We start from the raw sequence: 23,508 nt of genomic DNA, 5'->3' as shown, positions 1-23,508 counted from the left end.
CTCAGTGCGGGGTGATCGAGTGCATCCCAGACTGCAAGTCCAGAGACCAGCTGGGCCGGCAGACGGACTTCGGGATGTACGATTACTTCCGCAACCAGTACGGCGACGAGTCCACGCTCGCCTTCCAGAAGGTGGCGCCCGCCGTCTTTATCCGTCGTCTTTATCCGTCTTTATCCGTCGTCCTGAATCCTGAAGCGACGGAGGCTCTAACTTCTGTCTTCTGACCACAGGCGCGCTACAACTTCATCCGCAGCATGGCCGCCTACAGCCTGCTGCTGTTCCTGCTGCAGATCAAAGACCGGCACAACGGCAACATCATGCTGGACAGCAAGGGCCACCTCATCCACATCGGTGTGTGTGTGTGTTTCCTGCTGTTGCCCTTCAAAACAAGAGCTCAACATTGAGCTTTATTGAGTGGCCGTATCAAGCCTGCAACCCCGTTTTAAAAAGAGATTAGTAAAGAGTTGTAGTGGAAAGCTCACTGCAGCGTATAATAATGATGACACGTGAACACTCACACATATCTGCACTAGTTTTGTCTTGTTTTGCAAATGTTGCACGATATTGTTATTATCTTGAAAAGATATTTTGTGTAAAACAGGTTGATTGCAGCCACAATAAGCTCTTTGTCAACTATTAGCACATTTGTAAGTGATTATTAACTCTGGTCTTGTTTGCTGCAGACTTCGGCTTCATGTTCGAGAGCTCTCCTGGAGGAAACCTGGGCTGGGAGCCGGACATCAAGCTGACCGACGAGATGGTGATGATCATGGGCGGCAAGATGGAGGCCACGCCCTTCAAGTGGTTCATGGAGATGTGTGTCAGAGGCTACCTGGCAGTCCGGTGAGGAAAGGCTTCAGTGGGGCTTTGAAGGTCGTTAACGACTGTTGCGCAACTTTGTCAACTTTGGTGTGGTTCCTCCTCCTCCTCCTCCTCCGTGAAGACCCTACATGGACGCCGTGGTTTCTCTGGTGACCCTCATGCTGGACACTGGCCTGCCGTGCTTCAGAGGACAGACCATCAAGCTCCTCAAGTGAGTCAGAGACCTTTTAATACTATTCATGGAGTATAAACACTCAGCTGGCAGGGTCCACACAGTGAGAGAGTGAGAGAGAGAGAGAGAGAGATGTTGTTCATCTTGTTGTTCTTTGTCTTTTTTACCAGAGGACGGTTTAATCCTCAAATGAGTGAGAAGGAAGCGGCAGCGTTCATCATCAAAGTCATCCAGAGCTGTTTCCTCAGCAGCAGGTACGTCTCTCCTCTCTCGGGCCCTTCCACACATATTATATGTTTTCTTTTTAAACGGATAGTTTCCTCAGCATTTTAAAATGTAATATTGAAAGACATTTGTTTTGTTATATGATATATATATATATTATATTATTTAATATATTACATATATATTAAATATATAGTATACATAATATTATATATATATATGTATATTATACATTATATAATATATATAAAATATTATATACAATACATGAATATCTAAATATTATATATTACACATTTATTATATATAATACATATATATATTATATGTTACACATATATTATATATTACACATATGTTATATATTTATTATTTTATATGTAGATATTATACATATATATATATATATATTACACATATATTTAATAAAATATATATTCCATAATATATATTATATAAATGGTATATATTTACATATATATTATATTATATATTATGTATTATATAATATATGTATATGTATATATCTATCTGCATCACGCCGCATGATCAACCTCACATGTGTCTCTCCAACAGGAGCAAGACGTACGACATGCTGCAGTACTACCAGAACCAAATCCCCTACTGAGGCTCCTCCGCCTCCGCTGCTCCTCCACGGCGAGCGCCTCCACACGGACGCACTGCAGCACCTCCTTCTTTCTTTCTGTGGATGATGATGTTTTAAAGGAGGCGCTCGTCGCGGCCATTTGATCCCCGAACGCTTTTATTCTGCGTTTTTTCTAACGTTGCGATGTTCTCCTGCGTTGTTAAAAGTCTTTTAATGAACTCTCGTTACTTTGTGCGACTTTTACCAAACGAACGAGGAATTCTAATCGCCCTTTAAGTATTGTTCTTCATCGTTATCCTTTCTCCTCACGACGCTTTTATGCACTTTATGGGCTCCTCTTCCCGGCGGATCAAAACTATCTGGAGCTCAATCAGCCGATCAATAACACGCCAGTATTTTAGTTTAGGACACGGGATCCATCAGCTTTAACGCAGCGCTAGTCTTTAGGTATGTCACGTGTACTCACTAGTTTCATGCTGAGTTAAGTGTGAAGGAACATAATCATTCTCATAATTGTGCATCAGCGTTTAGCTTCAACTTGTTTATTCAGAGGTTTTTATTATTATTTTTATTCCCACTACAGAAACTTAACGACTTGTTCTGTCTTTTGTTTCCACTATTTGAATAAACCGGGTTTTTCTTCTTCTTTTGTAGCATTACATCTTTAAAAAACAGACGTTATGTATATATATATTTATATAACTTAATAGACTCTTAACCGTCTGCATGAAAAGATTTTTCTCCTAAAACAAACACGGTCGCTGGAAGAAACCGCGAGAAAAAAAAATGGATGAAGCTCCGCCCACTCAACATTTAAAATGTTCTCATTGGTTGATTAATAAATACAACAAAGATGAGACGACGTGTGCAAATATTAGTTGAGTCTTGTTTGAAGTTCAGAGTTTATTAGTTCAAGGAAATAAAATTAATTCAATGTTAAAAGTGCCAAGATCTTAAGATTTGTTTTGTATCGTCACCGTTAAGTTTCAGGCTGGAAAACAGGTCAATAAAAGCAGAACCTGTGACAGCCAATCAAATCAGGCAGGAGGCGGGCTTTACTTATATTCTGATTTAAACTGATGCTTCACGTGTTAAAGCTGCATTCTCTCTCCTGACCACCAGGGGGTGACTCTTTTGGTTGTATAGAAGTCTATGCTTCACGTGTTAAAGCTGCATTCTCTCTCCTGACCACCAGGGGGTGACTCTTTTGGTTGTATGGAAGTCTATGCTTCACGTGTTAAAGCTGCATTCTCTCTCCTGACCACCAGGGGGTGACTCTTTTGGTTGTATAGAAGTCTATGCTTCGTGTTAGAGCTGCATTCCCTCTCCTAACCACAAGGGGGCGACTCCTCTGGTTGTATAGAAGTCTATTTTCAAAAAATTCCACCACACACACTACAAGTATACTTCCCTCAGTTCGTAGCTTTTATTAAATAGAACAATATTTAAAGTTCCTGTAGTGGGAAAAGTTTAATTTTTTTCTATTACTTGTTTTTTTACATCCGATTTATTTCGACCCGTCTAATAATGAAGTATCAACACGTTCCCTCTGTGTCCGAGCGCTATGGACCTCTGGGTCGACCTACCAGAACCAACCAGGTAGAGCCAGGTAGAAAACACAACCGTAGTCATTAATATGTGACAGAAACACAAACCTTATGCAATATACTCGTTGACGTATTCGTTGTGCTGTGTTTCTGTGTTTTTGTTTTTGTCGTTGCGTAATCGAGCGTGTTTAAGTACACAGGAATACTCGCGAGAGGAGAGTTGTTGGAGACTAAAGCCATTTTTAATATAGTGGGTTTTAAAACGTGTACAAATATCTAAATGTGTGTTCAGAGATCACGTGTGACAGCTTCTGATTTACAGATTAAATGTTCCAACATCCGAACGTCGGCTTCATGTCTGTCTCTAAGTTTATGTATTTATACATTCTGTTGGTATGAATGTCGTCTTATTTGTTTTCATACTTTGTTTTAATCCCTCTTGTGTTACATGTTTTATACAAATACTAAATACCCAAATAATTAACTTAATTTAAGGTTCTCTTTTTGTGTTATTTAAATTAAAATAATATTTAAATTAATTATTTTTTCATATTTAATTCTTTAAATAAATAAACTTATATTATTTTCTATATATAGAATACATTTTTATTTAAATGAATGAACTTATTTTATTATTTTATATATAGAAAATATTTTTTATTTAAATAAATATACTTGGATTTTTATATTATTTTATATATTTAAATATGGAATACATTTATATTTAAATGAATACTTTTATTTTATTATCTTATATATATAATAATTTTTTTATTTAAATGAATAAAGTTATTTTATTATTTTATATATATATAGAATACCTTTTTGATTTAAATGAATAAACTTATATTATTTTATATATAGAATACTTTTTTATTAAAATAAATATACTTAGATTTTTATATTTTATAAATAAATATGGAATACTCTTATTTTATTATTATATATATAATACATTTTTTATTTAAATGAATAAAGTTATTTTATTATATATATATATATAGAATACATGTTTTATTTAAATGAATATACTTATATTATTTTATATATATAGAATACATTTTGTATTAAATGAATACACGTATATTATTATATTATTGTATATATATATATATGCATATATATAATACAGTTTTAATTCAAATGAATACATTTATAGTAATATTTTTTTTAATTTTATATTTATATAGAATACACGGACAGGAATTAAAGCTAAAATGTAAAAGTACATCATTCTGAGATGTACTTGAGAAAAAGTATTCAAGTACATGAGTGAGTACCACAACACAGTACTGGAGTAAATGTACTTATAGGCGAGTACATTAGTTCATAGCCTCAGGTGTCTTCAAACAGGTAAACACCCCTCACCCCCCTCCTGAGTGACGTCACCGGGATGGGCAGGTCACGTGGTCGCGTCAGAGGGAAACCTGTTGGTTTGATGTTCCTGAAACGAGGGAAGGAGGAGAAACGGCGAAGGGAAGGAAGCGAACAAGGTAAGAAGTCGAACCGGAGGACTAACGGACTGCATGTACGTCCCGTGATCAGAGGTATCGATCCCCGCGGCTCGGCGCTATCGATTAGGAGCGCGCGAGGCGAAGAGGGAAGTCTCTCCGGCTCTTCTCCGGGAGAAGCGCCGGGGACGCGACGGCCAGTCCGCGACATCTTGGAACCAGCTCACTGTGTATCACCTCTATTAGGTAGTCTAACACAAGTACACACTTCTATTAGGTAGTTTAACACAAGTACACACTTATATTAGGTAGTTTAACACAAGTACACACTTCTATTAGGTAGTTTAACACAAGTACACATCTCTATTAGGTAGTTTAACACGAGTACACAGTTCTATTAGGTAGTTTAACACAAGTACACACTTCTATTAGGTAGTTTAACACAAGTACACACTTCTATAACGTAGTTTAACACAAGTACACACTTCTATTAGGTAGTTTAACACAAGTACACATCTCTATTAGGTCGTTTAACACGAGTACACACTTCTATTAGGTAGTTTAACACAAGTATACACTTCTATTAGGTAGTTTAACACAAGTACACACTTCTATTAGGTAGTTTAACACAAGTACACACTTCTATTAGGTAGTTTAACACAAGTACACACTTCTATTAGGTAGTTTAACACAAGTACACACTTCTATTAGGAAGTACAACACAAGTACACACTTCTATTAGGTAGTTTAACACAAGTACACACTTCTATTAGGTAGTTTAACACAAGTACACACTTCTATTCGGTAGTTTAACACAAGTACACACTTCTATAAAGTAGTATCACAAGTACACACTTCTATTAGGTAGTTTAACACAAGTACACACTTCTATTAGGTAGTTTAACACAAGTACACATTTCTATTAGGAAGTACAACACAAGTACACACTTCTATTAGGTAGTTTAACACAAGTACACACTTCTATAAAGTAGTATCAACACAAGTACACTTCTACAGTAACAGTACTAATGCAACACTTAGCAACACTAAACTATTAAAGAGTACTAATGCAACACTAGCAACACTAAACTACAGTAAAGAGTACTAATGCAACACTGTAGCAACACTAAACTACAGTAACGAGTACTAATGCAACACTGTAGCAACACTAAACTACAGTAAATATATGCAACACTGTAGCAACACTAAACTACAGTAAAGAGTACTAATGCAACACTGTAGCAACACTAAACTACAGTAAATAGTACTAATGCAACACTGTAGCAACACTATACTACAGTAAATAGTACTAATGCAACACTGTAGCAACACTAAACTACAGTAAAGAGTACTAATGCAACACTGTAGCAACACTAAACTACAGTAAAGAGTACTAATGCAACACTGTAGCAACACTAAACTACAGTAAAGAGTACTAATGCAACACTGTAGCAACACTATACTACAGTAAATAGTACTAATGCAACACTGTAGCAACACTAAACTACAGTAAAGAGTACTAATGCAACACTGTAGCAACACTAAACTACAGTAAATAGTACTAATGCAACACTGTAGCAACACTATACTACAGTAAATAGTACTAATGCAACACTGTAGCAACACTAAACTACAGTAAAGAGTACTAATGCAACACTGTAGCAACACTAAACTACAGTAAAGTACTAATGCAACACTGTAGCAACACTAAACTACAGTAAAGAGTACTAATGCAACACTGTAGCAACACTAAACTACAGTAAAGAGTACTAATGCAACACTGTAGCAACACTAAACTACAGTAAAGAGTACTAATGCAACACTGTAGCAACACTAAACTACAGTAAAGTACTAATGCAACACTGTAGCAACACTAAACTACAGTAAAGAGTACTAATGCAACACTGTAGCAACACTAAACTACAGTAAAGAGTACTAATGCAACACTGTAGCAACACTAAACTACAGTAAAGAGTACTAATGCAACACTGTAGCAACACTAAACTACAGTAAAGAGTACTAATGCAACACTGTAGCAACACTAAACTACAGTAAAGAGTACTAATGCAACACTGTAGCAACACTAAACTACAGTAAAGAGTACTAATGCAACACTGTAGCAACACTAAACTACAGTAAAGAGTACTAATGCAACACTGTAGCAACACTAAACTACAGTAAAGAGTACTAATGCAACACTGTAGCAACACTAAACTACAGTAAAGAGTACTAATGCAACACTGTAGCAACACTAAACTACAGTAAAGAGTACTAATGCAACACTGTAGCAACACTAAACTACAGTAAAGAGTACTAATGCAACACTGTAGCAACACTAAACTACAGTAAAGAGTACTAATGCAACACTGTAGCAACACTAAACTACAGTAAAGAGTACTAATGCAACACTGTAGCAACACTATACTACAGTAAAGAGTACTAATGCAACACTGTAGCAACACTATACTACAGTAAAGAGTACTAATGCAACACTGTAGCAACACTAAACTACAGTAAAGAGTACTAATGCAACACTGTAGCAACACTAAACTACAGTAAAGAGTACTAATGCAACACTGTAGCAACACTAAACTACAGTAAAGAGTACTAATGCAACACTGTAGCAACACTAAACTACAGTAAAGAGTACTAATGCAACACTGTAGCAACACTAAACTACAGTAAAGAGTACTAATGCAACACTGTAGCAACACTAAACTACAGTAAAGAGTACTAATGCAACACTGTAGCAACACTAAACTACAGTAAAGAGTACTAATGCAACACTAGCAACACTAAACTACAGTAAAGAGTACTAATGCAACACTAGCAACACTAAACTACAGTAAAGAGTACTAATGCAACACTAGCAACACTAAACTACAGTAAAGAGTACTAATGCAACACTGTAGCAACACTAAACTACAGTAAAGAGTACTAATGCAACACTGTAGCAACACTAAACTACAGTAAAGAGTACTAATGCAACACTGTAGCAACACTAAACTACAGTAAAGAGTACTAATGCAACACTGTAGCAACACTAAACTACAGTAAAGAGTACTAATGCAACACTGTAGCAACACTAAACTACAGTAAAGAGTACTAATGCAACACTGTAGCAACACTAAACTACAGTAAAGAGTACTAATGCAACACTGTAGCAACACTAAACTACAGTAAAGAGTACTAATGCAACACTGTAGCAACACTATACTACAGTAAAGAGTACTAATGCAACACTGTAGCAACACTAAACTACAGTAAAGAGTACTAATGCAACACTAAACTACAGTAAAGAGTACTAATGCAACACTGTAGCAACACTAAACTACAGTAAAGAGTACTAATGCAACACTGTACTAATGCAACACTGTAGCAACACTAAACTACAGTAAAGAGTACTAATGCAACACTAGCAACACTAAACTACAGTAAAGAGTACTAATGCAACACTGTAGCAACACTAAACTACAGTAAAGAGTACTAATGCAACACTGTAGCAACACTAAACTACAGTAAAGAGTACTAATGCAACACTGTAGCAACACTAAACTACAGTAAAGAGTACTAATGCAACACTGTAGCAACACTAAACTACAGTAAAGAGTACTAATGCAACACTGTAGCAACACTAAACTACAGTAAAGAGTACTAATGCAACACTAGCAACACTAAACTACAGTAAAAAGTACTAATGCAACACTGTAGCAACACTAAACTACAGTAAAGAGTACTAATGCAACACTGTAGCAACACTAAACTACAGTAAAGAGTACTAATGCAACACTGTAGCAACACTAAACTACAGTAAAGAGTACTAATGCAACACTGTAGCAACACTAAACTACAGTAAAGAGTACTAATGCAACACTGTAGCAACACTAAACTACAGTAAAGAGTACTAATGCAACACTGTAGCAACACTAAACTACAGTAAAGAGTACTAATGCAACACTGTAGCAACACTAAACTACAGTAAAGAGTACTAATGCAACACTGTAGCAACACTAAACTACAGTAAAGAGTACTAATGCAACACTGTAGCAACACTAAACTACAGTAAAGAGTACTAATGCAACACTGTAGCAACACTAAACTACAGTAAAGAGTATTAATGCAACACTGTAGCAACACTAAACTACAGTAAAGAGTACTAATGCAACACTGTAGCAACACTAAACTACAGTAAAGAGTACTAATGCAACACTGTAGCAACACTAAACTACAGTAAAGAGTACTAATGCAACACTGTAGCAACACTAAACTACAGTAAAGAGTACTAATGCAACACTGTAGCAACACTAAACTACAGTAAAGAGTACTAATGCAACACTGTAGCAACACTAAACTACAGTAAAGAGTACTAATGCAACACTGTAGCAACACTAAACTACAGTAAAGAGTACTAATGCAACACTGTACTAATGCAACACTAGCAACACTAAACTACAGTAAAGAGTACTAATGCAACACTGTAGCAACACTAAACTACAGTAAAGAGTACTAATGCAACACTGTAGCAACACTAAACTACAGTAAAGAGTACTAATGCAACACTGTAGCAACACTAAACTACAGTAAAGAGTACTAATGCAACACTGTAGCAACACTAAACTACAGTAAAGAGTACTAATGCAACACTGTAGCAACACTAAACTACAGTAAAGAGTACTAATGCAACACTGTAGCAACACTAAACTACAGTAAAGAGTACTAATGCAACACTGTAGCAACACTAAACTACAGTAAAGAGTACTAATGCAACACTGTAGCAACACTAAACTACAGTAAAGAGTACTAATGCAACACTGTAGCAACACTAAACTACAGTAAAGAGTACTAATGCAACACTGTAGCAACACTAAACTACAGTAAAGAGTACTAATGCAACACTGTAGCAACACTAAACTACAGTAAAGAGTACTAATGCAACACTGTAGCAACACTAAACTACAGTAAAGAGTACTAATGCAACACTGTAGCAACACTAAACTACAGTAAAGAGTACTAATGCAACACTGTAGCAACACTAAACTACAGTAAAGAGTACTAATGCAACACTGTAGCAACACTAAACTACAGTAAAGAGTACTAATGCAACACTGTAGCAACACTAAACTACAGTAAAGAGTACTAATGCAACACTGTAGCAACACTAAACTACAGTAAAGAGTACTAATGCAACACTGTAGCAACACTAAACTACAGTAAAGAGTACTAATGCAACACTGTAGCAACACTAAACTACAGTAAAGAGTACTAATGCAACACTGTAGCAACACTAAACTACAGTAAAGAGTACTAATGCAACACTGTAGCAACACTAAACTACAGTAAAGAGTACTAATGCAACACTGTAGCAACACTAAACTACAGTAAAGAGTACTAATGCAACACTGTAGCAACACTAAACTACAGTAAAGAGTACTAATGCAACACTGTAGCAACACTAAACTACAGTAAAGAGTACTAATGCAACACTGTAGCAACACTAAACTACAGTAAAGAGTACTAATGCAACACTGTAGCAACACTAAACTACAGTAAAGAGTACTAATGCAACACTGTAGCAACACTAAACTACAGTAAAGAGTACTAATGCAACACTGTAGCAACACTAAACTACAGTAAAGAGTACTAATGCAACACTGTAGCAACACTAAACTACAGTAAAGAGTACTAATGCAACACTGTAGCAACACTAAACTACAGTAAAGAGTACTAATGCAACACTGTAGCAACACTAAACTACAGTAAAGAGTACTAATGCAACACTGTAGCAACACTAAACTACAGTAAAGAGTACTAATGCAACACTGTAGCAACACTATACTACAGTAAAGAGTACTAATGCAACACTGTAGCAACACTAAACTACAGTAAAGAGTACTAATGCAACACTAAACTACAGGTAACGAGTACTAATGCAACACTGTAGCAACACTAAACTACAGTAAAGAGTACTAATGCAACACTGTAGCAACACTAAACTACAGTAAAGAGTACTAATGCAACACTGTAGCAACACTAAACTACAGTAAAGAGTACTAATGCAACACTAAACTACAGTAAAGAGTACTAATGCAACACTGTAGCAACACTAAACTACAGTAAAGAGTACTAATGCAACACTGTAGCAACACTAAACTACAGTAAAGAGTACTAATGCAACACTAGCAACACTAAACTACAGTAAAGAGTACTAATGCAACACTGTAGCAACACTAAACTACAGTAAAGAGTACTAATGCAACACTGTAGCAACACTAAACTACAGTAAAGAGTACTAATGCAACACTAAACTACAGTAAAGAGTACTAATGCAACACTGTAGCAACACTAAACTACAGTAAAGAGTACTAATGCAACACTGTAGCAACACTAAACTACAGTAAAGAGTACTAATGCAACACTGTAGCAACACTAAACTACAGTAAAGAGTACTAATGCAACACTGTAGCAACACTAAACTACAGTAAAGAGTACTAATGCAACACTAGTAGCAACACTAAACTACAGTAAAGAGTACTAATGCAACACTAGCAACACTAAACTACAGTAAAGAGTACTAATGCAACACTAGCAACACTAAACTACAGTAAAGAGTACTAATGCAACACTGTAGCAACACTAAACTACAGTAAAGAGTACTAATGCAACACTGTAGCAACACTAAACTACAGTAAAGAGTACTAATGCAACACTGTAGCAACACTAAACTACAGTAAAGAGTACTAATGCAACACTGTAGCAACACTAAACTACAGTAAAGAGTACTAATGCAACACTGTAGCAACACTAAACTACAGTAAAGAGTACTAATGCAACACTGTAGCAACACTAAACTACAGTAAAGAGTACTAATGCAACACTGTAGCAACACTAAACTAAAGAGTACTAATGCAACACTGTAGCAACACTAAACTACAGTAAAGAGTACTAATGCAACACTAGCAACACTAAACTACAGTAAAGAGTACTAATGCAACACTGTAGCAACACTAAACTACAGTAAAGAGTACTAATGCAACACTGTAGCAACACTAAACTACAGTAAAGAGTACTAATGCAACACTGTAGCAACACTAAACTACAGTAAAGAGTACTAATGCAACACTGTAGCAACACTAAACTACAGTAAAGAGTACTAATGCAACACTGTAGCAACACTAAACTACAGTAAAGAGTACTAATGCAACACTGTAGCAACACTAAACTACAGTAAAGAGTACTAATGCAACACTGTAGCAACACTAAACTACAGTAAAGAGTACTAATGCAACACTGTAGCAACACTAAACTACAGTAAAGAGTACTAATGCAACACTGTAGCAACACTAAACTACAGTAAAGAGTACTAATGCAACACTGTAGCAACACTAAACTACAGTAAAGAGTACTAATGCAACACTGTAGCAACACTAAACTACAGTAAAGAGTACTAATGCAACACTGTAGCAACACTAAACTACAGTAAAGAGTACTAATGCAACACTGTAGCAACACTAAACTACAGTAAAGAGTACTAATGCAACACTGTAGCAACACTAAACTACAGTAAAGAGTACTAATGCAACACTGTAGCAACACTAAACTACAGTAAAGAGTACTAATGCAACACTGTAGCAACACTAAACTACAGTAAAGAGTACTAATGCAACACTGTAGCAACACTAAACTACAGTAAAGAGTACTAATGCAACACTGTAGCAACACTAAACTACAGTAAAGAGTACTAATGCAACACTGTAGCAACACTAAACTACAGTAAAGAGTACTAATGCAACACTGTAGCAACACTAAACTACAGTAAAGAGTACTAATGCAACACTGTAGCAACACTAAACTACAGTAAAGAGTACTAATGCAACACTGTAGCAACACTAAACTACAGTAAAGAGTACTAATGCAACACTGTAGCAACACTAAACTACAGTAAAGAGTACTAATGCAACACTGTAGCAACACTAAACTACAGTAAAGAGTACTAATGCAACACTGTAGCAACACTAAACTACAGTAAAGAGTACTAATGCAACACTGTAGCAACACTAAACTACAGTAAAGAGTACTAATGCAACACTGTAGCAACACTAAACTACAGTAAAGAGTACTAATGCAACACTGTAGCAACACTAAACTACAGTAAAGAGTACTAATGCAACACTGTAGCAACACTAAACTACAGTAAAGAGTACTAATGCAACACTGTAGCAACACTAAACTACAGTAAAGAGTACTAATGCAACACTGTAGCAACACTAAACTACAGTAAAGAGTACTAATGCAACACTGTAGCAACACTAAACTACAGTAAAGAGTACTAATGCAACACTGTAGCAACACTAAACTACAGTAAAGAGTACTAATGCAACACTGTAGCAACACTAAACTACAGTAAAGAGTACTAATGCAACACTGTAGCAACACTAAACTACAGTAAAGAGTACTAATGCAACACTGTAGCAACACTAAACTACAGTAAAGAGTACTAATGCAACACTGTAGCAACACTAAACTACAGTAAAGAGTACTAATGCAACACTGTAGCAACACTAAACTACAGTAAAGAGTACTAATGCAACACTGTAGCAACACTAAACTACAGTAAAGAGTACTAATGCAACACTGTAGCAACACTAAACTACAGTAAAGAGTACTAATGCAACACTGTAGCAACACTAAACTACAGTAAAGAGTACTAATGCAACACTGTAGCAACACTAAACTACAGTAAAGAGTACTAATGCAACACTGTAGCAACACTATACTACAGTAAAGAGTACTAATGCAACACTGTAGCAACACTAAACTACAGTAAAGAGTACTAATGCAACACTAAACTACAGTAAAGAGTACTAATGCAACACTGTAGCAACACTAAACTACAGTAAAGAGTACTAATGCAACACTGTAGCAACACTAAACTACAGTAAAGAGTACTAATGCAACACTGTAGCAACACTAAACTACAGTAAAGAGTACTAATGCAACACTGTAGCAACACTAAACTACAGTAAAGAGTACTAATGCAACACTGTAGCAACACTAAACTACAGTAAAGAGTACTAATGCAACACTGTAGCAACACTAAACTACAGTAAAGAGTACTAATGCAACACTGTAGCAACACTATACTACAGTAAAGAGTACTAATGCAACACTAAAACTACAGTAAAGAGTACTAATGCAACACTGTAGCAACACTAAACTACAGTAAAGAGTACTAATGCAACACTGTAGCAACACTATACTACAGTAAAGAGTACTAATGCAACACTGTAGCAACACTAAACTACAGTAAAGAGTACTAATGCAACACTGTAGCAACACTAAACTACAGTAAAGAGTACTAATGCAACACTGTAGCAACACTAAACTACAGTAAAGAGTACTAATGCAACACTGTAGCAACACTAAACTACAGTAAAGAGTACTAATGCAACACTGTAGCAACACTAAACTACAGTAAAGAGTACTAATGCAACACTGTAGCAACACTAAACTACAGTAAAGAGTACTAATGCAACACTGTAGCAACACTAAACTACAGTAAAGAGTACTAATGCAACACTGTAGCAACACTAAACTACAGTAAAGAGTACTAATGCAACACTGTAGCAACACTAAACTACAGTAAAGAGTACTAATGCAACACTGTAGCAACACTAAACTACAGTAAAGAGTACTAATGCAACACTGTAGCAACACTAAACTACAGTAAAGAGTACTAATGCAACACTGTAGCAACACTAAACTACAGTAAAGAGTACTAATGCAACACTGTAGCAACACTAAACTACAGTAAAGAGTACTAATGCAACACTGTAGCAACACTAAACTACAGTAAAGAGTACTAATGCAACACTGTAGCAACACTAAACTACAGTAAATAGTACTAATGCAACACTGTAGCAACACTAAACTACAGTAAAGAGTACTAATGCAACACTGTAGCAACACTAAACTACAGTAAAGAGTACTAATGCAACACTGTAGCAACACTAAACTACAGTAAAGTACTAATGCAACACTGTAGCAACACTAAACTACAGTAACGAGTACTAATGCAACACTGTAGCAACACTATACTACAGTAAAGAGTACTAATGCAACACTGTAGCAACACTAAACTACAGTAAAGAGTACTAATGCAACACTGTAGCAACACTAAACTACAGTAAAGTACTAATGCAACACTGTAGCAACACTAAACTACAGTAAAGAGTACTAATGCAACACTGTAGCAACACTAAACTACAGTAAAGAGTACTAATGCAACACTGTAGCAACACTAAACTACAGTAAAGAGTACTAATGCAACACTGTAGCAACACTAAACTACAGTAAAGAGTACTAATGCAACACTGTAGCAACACTAAACTACAGTAAAGAGTACTAATGCAACACTAGCAACACTAAACTACAGTAAAGAGTACTAATGCAACACTGTAGCAACACTAAACTACAGTAAAGAGTACTAATGCAACACTGTAGCAACACTAAACTACAGTAAATAGTACTAATGCAACACTGTAGCAACACTATACTACAGTAAAGAGTACTAATGCAACACTGTAGCAACACTAAACTACAGTAAAGAGTACTAATGCAACACTGTAGCAACACTAAACTACAGTAAAGAGTACTAATGCAACACTGTAGCAACACTAAACTACAGTAAAGAGTACTAATGCAACACTGTAGCAACACTAAACTACAGTAAAGAGTACTAATGCAACACTGTAGCAACACTAAACTACAGTAAAGAGTACTAATGCAACACTGTAGCAACACTAAACTACAGTAAAGAGTACTAATGCAACACTGTAGCAACACTATACTACAGTAAAGAGTACTAATGCAACACTGTAGCAACACTAAACTACAGTAAAGAGTACTAATGCAACACTGTAGCAACACTAAACTACAGTAAAGAGTACTAATGCAACACTGTAGCAACACTAAACTACAGTAAAGAGTACTAATGCAACACTGTAGCAACACTAAACTACAGTAAAGAGTACTAATGCAACACTGTAGCAACACTAAACTACAGTAAAGAGTACTAATGCAACACTGTAGCAACACTAAACTACAGTAAAGAGTACTAATGCAACACTGTAGCAACACTAAACTACAGTAAAGAGTACTAATGCAACACTGTAGCAACACTAAACTACAGTAAAGAGTACTAATGCAACACTGTAGCAACACTAAACTACAGTAAAGAGTACTAATGCAACACTGTAGCAACACTAAACTACAGTAAAGAGTACTAATGCAACACTGTAGCAACACTAAACTACAGTAAAGAGTACTAATGCAACACTGTAGCAACACTAAACTACAGTAAAGAGTACTAATGCAACACTGTAGCAACACTAAACTACAGTAAAGAGTACTAATGCAACACTGTAGCAACACTAAACTACAGTAACAAGTACTAATGCAACACTGTAGTAACACTATACTACAGTAAAGAGTACTAATGCAACACTGTAGCAACACTATACTACAGTAAAGAGTACTAATGCAACACTGTAGCAACACTAAACTACAGTAAAAGTACTAATGCAACACTGTAGTAACACTAAACTACAGTAAAGAGTACTAATGCAACACTGTAGCAACACTAAACTACAGTAAAGAGTACTAATGCAACACTGTAGCAACACTAAACTACAGTAAAGAGTACTAATGCAACACTGTAGCAACACTAAACTACAGTAAAGAGTACTAATGCAACACTGTAGCAACACTAAACTACAGTAAAGAGTACTAATGCAACACTGTAGCAACACTAAACTACAGTAAAGAGTACTAATGCAACACTGTAGCAACACTAAACTACAGTAAAGAGTACTAATGCAACACTGTAGCAACACTAAACTACAGTAAAGAGTACTAATGCAACACTGTAGCAACACTAAACTACAGTAAAGAGTACTAATGCAACACTGTAGCAACACTAAACTACAGTAAAGAGTACTAATGCAACACTGTAGCAACACTAAACTACAGTAAAGAGTACTAATGCAACACTGTAGCAACACTAAACTACAGTAAAGAGTACTAATGCAACACTGTAGCAACACTAAACTACAGTAAAGAGTACTAATGCAACACTGTAGCAACACTAAACTACAGTAAAGAGTACTAATGCAACACTGTAGCAACACTAAACTACAGTAAAGAGTACTAATGCAACACTGTAGCAACACTAAACTACAGTAAAGAGTACTAATGCAACACTGTAGCAACACTAAACTACAGTAAAGAGTACTAATGCAACACTGTAGCAACACTAAACTACAGTAAAGAGTACTAATGCAACACTGTAGCAACACTAAACTACAGTAAAGAGTACTAATGCAACACTAGCAACACTAAACTACAGTAAAGAGTACTAATGCAACACTGTAGCAACACTAAACTACAGTAAAGAGTACTAATGCAACACTGTAGCAACACTAAACTACAGTAAAGAGTACTAATGCAACACTGTAGCAACACTAAACTACAGTAAATAGTACTAATGCAACACTGTAGCAACACTATACTACAGTAAAGAGTACTAATGCAACACTGTAGCAACACTAAACTACAGTAAAGAGTACTAATGCAACACTGTAGCAACACTAAACTACAGTAAAGAGTACTAATGCAACACTGTAGCAACACTAAACTACAGTAAAGAGTACTAATGCAACACTGTAGCAACACTAAACTACAGTAAAGAGTACTAATGCAACACTGTAGCAACACTAAACTACAGTAAAGAGTACTAATGCAACACTGTAGCAACACTAAACTACAGTAAAGAGTACTAATGCAACACTGTAGCAACACTAAACTACAGTAAAGAGTACTAATGCAACACTAGCAACACTAAACTACAGTAAAGAGTACTAATGCAACACTAAACTACAGTAAAGAGTACTAATGCAACACTAGCAACACTAAACTACAGTAAAGAGTACTAATGCAACACTGTAGCAACACTAAACTACAGTAAAGAGTACTAATGCAACACTGTAGCAACACTAAACTACAGTAAAGAGTACTAATGCAACACTGTAGCAACACTAAACTACAGTAAAGAGTACTAATGCAACACTGTAGCAACACTAAACTACAGTAAAGAGTACTAATGCAACACTGTAGCAACACTAAACTACAGTAAAGAGTACTAATGCAACACTGTAGCAACACTAAACTACAGTAAATAGTACTAATGCAACACTGTAGCAACACTAAACTACAGTAAAGAGTACTAATGCAACACTGTAGCAACACTAAACTACAGTAAATAGTACTAATGCAACACTGTAGCAACACTAAACTACAGTAAAGAGTACTAATGCAACACTAAACTACAGTAAAGAGTACTAATGCAACACTGTAGCAACACTAAACTACAGTAAAGAGTACTAATGCAACACTGTAGCAACACTAAACTACAGTAAAGAGTACTAATGCAACACTGTAGCAACACTAAACTACAGTAAAGAGTACTAATGCAACACTGTAGCAACACTAAACTACAGTAAAGAGTACTAATGCAACACTGTAGCAACACTAAACTACAGTAAAGAGTACTAATGCAACACTGTAGCAACACTAAACTACAGTAAAGAGTACTAATGCAACACTGTAGCAACACTAAACTACAGTAAAGAGTACTAATGCAACACTGTAGCAACACTAAACTACAGTAAAGAGTACTAATGCAACACTGTAGCAACACTAAACTACAGTAAAGAGTACTAATGCAACACTGTAGCAACACTAAACTACAGTAAAGAGTATTAATGCAACACTGTAGCAACACTAAACTACAGTAAAGAGTACTAATGCAACACTGTAGCAACACTAAACTACAGTAAAGAGTACTAATGCAACACTGTAGCAACACTAAACTACAGTAAAGAGTACTAATGCAACACTGTAGCAACACTAAACTACAGTAAAGAGTACTAATGCAACACTGTAGCAACACTAAACTACAGTAAAGAGTACTAATGCAACACTGTAGCAACACTAAACTACAGTAAAGAGTACTAATGCAACACTGTAGCAACACTAAACTACAGTAAAGAGTACTAATGCAACACTGTAGCAACACTAAACTACAGTAAAGAGTACTAATGCAACACTGTAGCAACACTAAACTACAGTAAAGAGTACTAATGCAACACTGTAGCAACACTAAACTACAGTAAAGAGTACTAATGCAACACTGTAGCAACACTAAACTACAGTAACGAGTACTAATGCAACACTGTAGCAACACTAAACTACAGTAAAGAGTACTAATGCAACACTGTAGCAACACTAAACTACAGTAAAGAGTACTAATGCAACACTGTAGCAACACTAAACTACAGTAAAGAGTACTAATGCAACACTGTAGCAACACTAAACTACAGTAAATAGTACTAATGCAACACTGTAGCAACACTAAACTACAGTAAATAGAACTAATGCAACACTGTAGCAACACTAAACTACAGTAAAGAGTACTAATGCAACACTAGCAACACTAAACTACAGTAAATAGTACTAATGCAACACTGTAGCAACACTAAAGAGTACTAATGCAACACTGTAGCAACACTAAACTACAGGTAACAAGTACTAATGCAACACTAGCAACACTAAACTACAGGTAACGAGTACTAATGCAACACTGTAGCAACACTAAACTACAGTAAATAGTACTAATGCAACACTGTAGCAACACTAAACTACAGTAAATAGAACTAATGCAACACTAGCAACACTAAACTACAGTAAAGAGTACTAATGCAACACTAGCAACACTAAACTACAGTAAATAGTACTAATGCAACACTGTAGCAACACTAAAGAGTACTAATGCAACACTGTAGCAACACTAAACTACAGGTAACGAGTACTAATGCAACACTAGCAACACTAAACTACAGGTAACGAGTACTAATGCAACACTGTAGCAACACTAAAGAGTACTAATGCAACACTAGCAACACTAAACTACAGGTAACGAGTACTAATGCAACACTAGCAACACTAAACTACAGGTAACGAGTACTAATGCAACACTAGCAACACTAAACTACAGTAACGAGTACTAATGCAACACTGTAGCAACACTAAACTACAGGTAACGAGTACTAATGCAACACTAGCAACACTAAACTACAGGTAACGAGTACTAATGCAACACTAGCAACACTAAACTACAGGTAACGAGTACTAATGCAACACTAGCAACACTAAACTACAGTAACGAGTACTAATGCAACACTAGCAACACTAAACTACAGGTAACGAGTACTAATGCAACACTAGCAACACTAAACTACAGTAAAGAGTACTAATGCAACACTGTAGCAACACTAAACTACAGTAAAGAGTACTAATGCAACACTAGCAACACTAAACTACAGTAAAGAGTACTAATGCAACAGTGTAGCAATACTGCTACAAGTGCAAAGTACTGCATTGAAAACCTTCCTGAAGTAAATGTATGTACTTAAAGTAAAAGTACTCAATGAAAACCTTATTCCTGATTGTTGCTCATCAATTGTCTGGTTTGATCAATAAGGATTATTGATTATTGTGTGAAACATCGTTTACAGCTTTTCCTCCTTTAAATCCCAGTAAATATAACTATATTATCTATATAGTCCTCTCTTTGGGGCATCGTGATGCTTTCCTTGTGACCTCAGACCCCCCCCCCCCCCCCCCAGGTGGACCTCGGCCCAGCGCTGCATTGAGAGCCCATGTAAGTCCAGTTGCGTGTGAAAGGTACTGAAGCTCTCCTCCATCGCCTCACTCAACAGCTTCAGGTGGTCTAGAAGGTTTTTCTGTGCTCCTCACGGCCAGTTATCAATATTAATATGTCAACAACAACAACAACAGACGTATTTGGTTGCAGCACAAAAATGCATTCTTGACTCTGCATGCAGGATGACATCATCGTTCTCTGGTGACCTCGGGGACTCGTGGGTTAAACTCTTCAACTTCATCAGTTTTTCATCTTCTGGCTTCTTCCTCCTTGTTTAAGACGCTTCCTCTTCCTCTGCTCTTTGTTTATGATGTAATGACTTAGTGAGAGCTCAACATCTGAAGACAAACACATTCATGAGATGAATGTCGGGAGGATTTGCTGATTTTCTTTCTGATGTTAAATTAAATAGCTTTTACTAGTTTTGGACATTTAAAGACGTCACTGCCGTGAAGCAGGGGATGCTGTGAGGGGGCGGGGCTACCGGGTGATTGACAGGTCGACACCGGAGACGAGCAACGAATCGTCATGAGCAGCAACTCTTTTGTGTGTGTGTGTGTGTGTGTGTGTGTGTGTGTGTGTGTGTGTGTGTGTGTGTGTGTGTGTGTGTGTGTGTGTGTGTGTGTGTGTGTGTGTGTGTGTGTGTGTGTGTGTGTGTGTGTGTGTGTGTGTGTGCGTTCTCAGGGACCATCAGCATCCTCATGTCCAATGGAGGAGGTTTTGATGGACGCTCTGAGCGCGCCCGCCAGTCGCCGCTCTACGACCGCGTGGCGCCCGGCTCCTCGGGCCGAGCCGACTCGTACGACTCGCTGAGGGACCAGAGGTCGTCTCCGCTCGCCCGGAGCGCCGACCCCCTCCCCCCCCCGCCTCTGCCGGACCAGCCTCCCGTGGGCCCCGAGTTCGAGGGCGGCGAGTCGGACCGCGACCTCGACCCGTCCCTCGACATCAAGCCGGTGCACCGCTTCATCCCCGACTCCTGGAAGAACTTCTTCAAGGGCAGCGACCCGCCCGGCTCCTCCGTCCTCGGCTCCGAGCCCGCCTCCTCGTGCAACAACAACAACAGCACCAGTGACGGCGTGCGCTGCTCCCCGCCGCGGTCGCCCGTCCCCGGGTCGTACCGGGACCCGTATGGCGGCTCGGGCGGCAGCTACAACTCGCGCAGGGAGCTGCTGGAGGCCCGCGGGTCGTCGTCGGGCCGCACCCAGGGGCTGAGCTACGGCGAGCGGGTGGAGGAGTACCACCAGCGCTACGGCTTCATGAAGTCCTGGGCCGGGCTGCTGAGGATCCTGGGCTGCGTGGAGCTGCTGCTGGGCGCCGTGGTGTTCGCCTGCGTCTGCGCCTACATCCACAAGGACAACGAGTGGTTCAACATGTTCGGCTACTCGTCGCCCGGCGGCGGCTACGCGGGCGGCGCGTACGGCGGCGGCGTCAACGGAGGGTCGTACTACTCGGGCCCCAAGACGCCGTTCGTGCTGGTGGTGGCCGGCCTGGCCTGGCTGGTGACGGTCATCCTGCTGGTGCTGGGCATGACCATGTACTACCGCACCATCCTGCTGGACTCCACCTGGTGGCCGCTGACGGAGTTCATCATCAACTTGGCGCTGGCGGTGCTCTTCATGGCGGCAGGTGAGGTTCTCCTTTTCTATTGGGTCTGCTTTTGTTTTATTTTGAAGGGACGCTCTTAAAGGGACAGTGTGTACGTAGAGCGGATTCTGGTTTCACGTTGTTTACACGTTCACAGACGAGTTCATGAAGCTTATAGTTACAAATACTTGTGTCCCGCTTTAATACCGTGTCCCTGAACTCATCACCACCTTCCGATGGAAGACGACCCCCCACCCACATAGAGACTAAACCTCCCGAGATGTGACACGCTGTTCCTTCTGTCACAATAACTGCGAGTAATGTTGAATAAAACTGAATGGATCATTTAGCAAATCTATCCTGATAATAATAGTGTTTAGTTTGTTGATACTTTTAAAGAGTGTGTTGCAGCTTCTTAAATATGTGTTCAGGTTCACCAGGAGGATTACCCATAACCCCCTCTGTTGCTGCTCTCAGGCATCGTCTACGTCCGGGACACGACGCGCGGCGGCCTCTGCTCGTACCCGGTGTTCAACAACGGCATCAACGGAGCGTTCTGCCGCACGGAGGCGGGCCAGACGGCCGCCATCATCTTCCTCTTCGTCACGCTGGTGCTGTATTTGATCGGCGCCGTCGTCTGTCTCAAGCTGTGGAGGCACGAAGCCGCGCGCCGATACCAGGAGAAGCACGGCCACGAGGTGAGAACCGGCACGCGGACCACAATGCAACGCTGCAAACCGCAGGGTGCGCACAGCCGAGGAGGCGGGGTCCTGCTGCAGGGGGCAACGTGCACCGCGTTTACAAAAAGTCCTGTTGTCATGGTTGGTTTCTATTTTGGTTTCTTAAAAGAGTTGCATTCTGGGACATTTAAGTTCTACGACATTTGAGTTGCATTCTGGGACATTTAGGTTGCATTCGGGGACATTTGGTTTGCATTTGAGTTTAGTGAGTTGCGTTGTTGAATGTTTGTGTGTTTTGCAGATGTATCGCACCGACCCGCGCGCTGCAGAGATCTTGGTGAGCGACCGCAACACGAACACGCGGACGAGCGCCACCGGCTGCATCTGCTTTGACTTTGTTTGTTTGTTGTTGTTGTTGTTGTTCCGTCAGATGGCTCCGGTGTCGGCTCCGGTGCACCGGGCTCCGGTGCAGGTGGAAGGATCCTCGGTGGTTCCCATCAAGGCCGCCGCCAAGGCAGTTCCACCGCACGTCCTCCAGGGGGCAATACCATCGGGTCACATCCCCCGACCGGTGATTGTGCCCGACTACATCGGGTGAGTTCAATTCATGAAACTAAATGAACGACATCGCGCTCTGACCGC

The 23,508-nt window shown here is 38.4% G+C and overlaps 2 protein-coding genes across 2 annotated transcripts in view; both read left to right on the top strand.

Moving 5' to 3' along the window:
- The window catches only part of pi4kaa (phosphatidylinositol 4-kinase, catalytic, alpha a), a 40,361-nt gene extending 36,644 nt beyond the window's left edge, over positions 1-3,717 (top strand). Inside the window, exons 49-54 of the mRNA XM_056431934.1 lie at positions 6-131; positions 231-351; positions 684-843; positions 944-1,033; positions 1,165-1,248; positions 1,796-3,717. Coding sequence (XP_056287909.1) covers positions 6-131; positions 231-351; positions 684-843; positions 944-1,033; positions 1,165-1,248; positions 1,796-1,847 — 633 coding nt within the window. The 3' untranslated portion in view covers positions 1,848-3,717. The remainder of the gene's footprint in view (positions 1-5; positions 132-230; positions 352-683; positions 844-943; positions 1,034-1,164; positions 1,249-1,795) is intronic.
- A 1,155-nt stretch (positions 3,718-4,872) lies between these two features.
- The window catches only part of LOC130204924 (uncharacterized), a 40,481-nt gene continuing 21,845 nt past the window's right edge, over positions 4,873-23,508 (top strand). Inside the window, exons 1-6 of the mRNA XM_056431933.1 lie at positions 4,873-5,070; positions 20,565-20,599; positions 21,287-22,228; positions 22,664-22,884; positions 23,168-23,203; positions 23,297-23,460. Of these exons, the coding sequence (XP_056287908.1) occupies positions 21,304-22,228; positions 22,664-22,884; positions 23,168-23,203; positions 23,297-23,460 (1,346 nt within the window). The 5' untranslated portion in view covers positions 4,873-5,070; positions 20,565-20,599; positions 21,287-21,303. The remainder of the gene's footprint in view (positions 5,071-20,564; positions 20,600-21,286; positions 22,229-22,663; positions 22,885-23,167; positions 23,204-23,296; positions 23,461-23,508) is intronic.

Source organism: Pseudoliparis swirei, chromosome 15 (assembly GCF_029220125.1).
Source record: "Pseudoliparis swirei isolate HS2019 ecotype Mariana Trench chromosome 15, NWPU_hadal_v1, whole genome shotgun sequence".
Lineage (NCBI taxonomy): Eukaryota > Metazoa > Chordata > Actinopteri > Perciformes > Liparidae > Pseudoliparis > Pseudoliparis swirei.
Note: the sequence above shows the minus strand (reverse complement) of the source record. Positions and strands in the feature narration are given on the sequence as shown.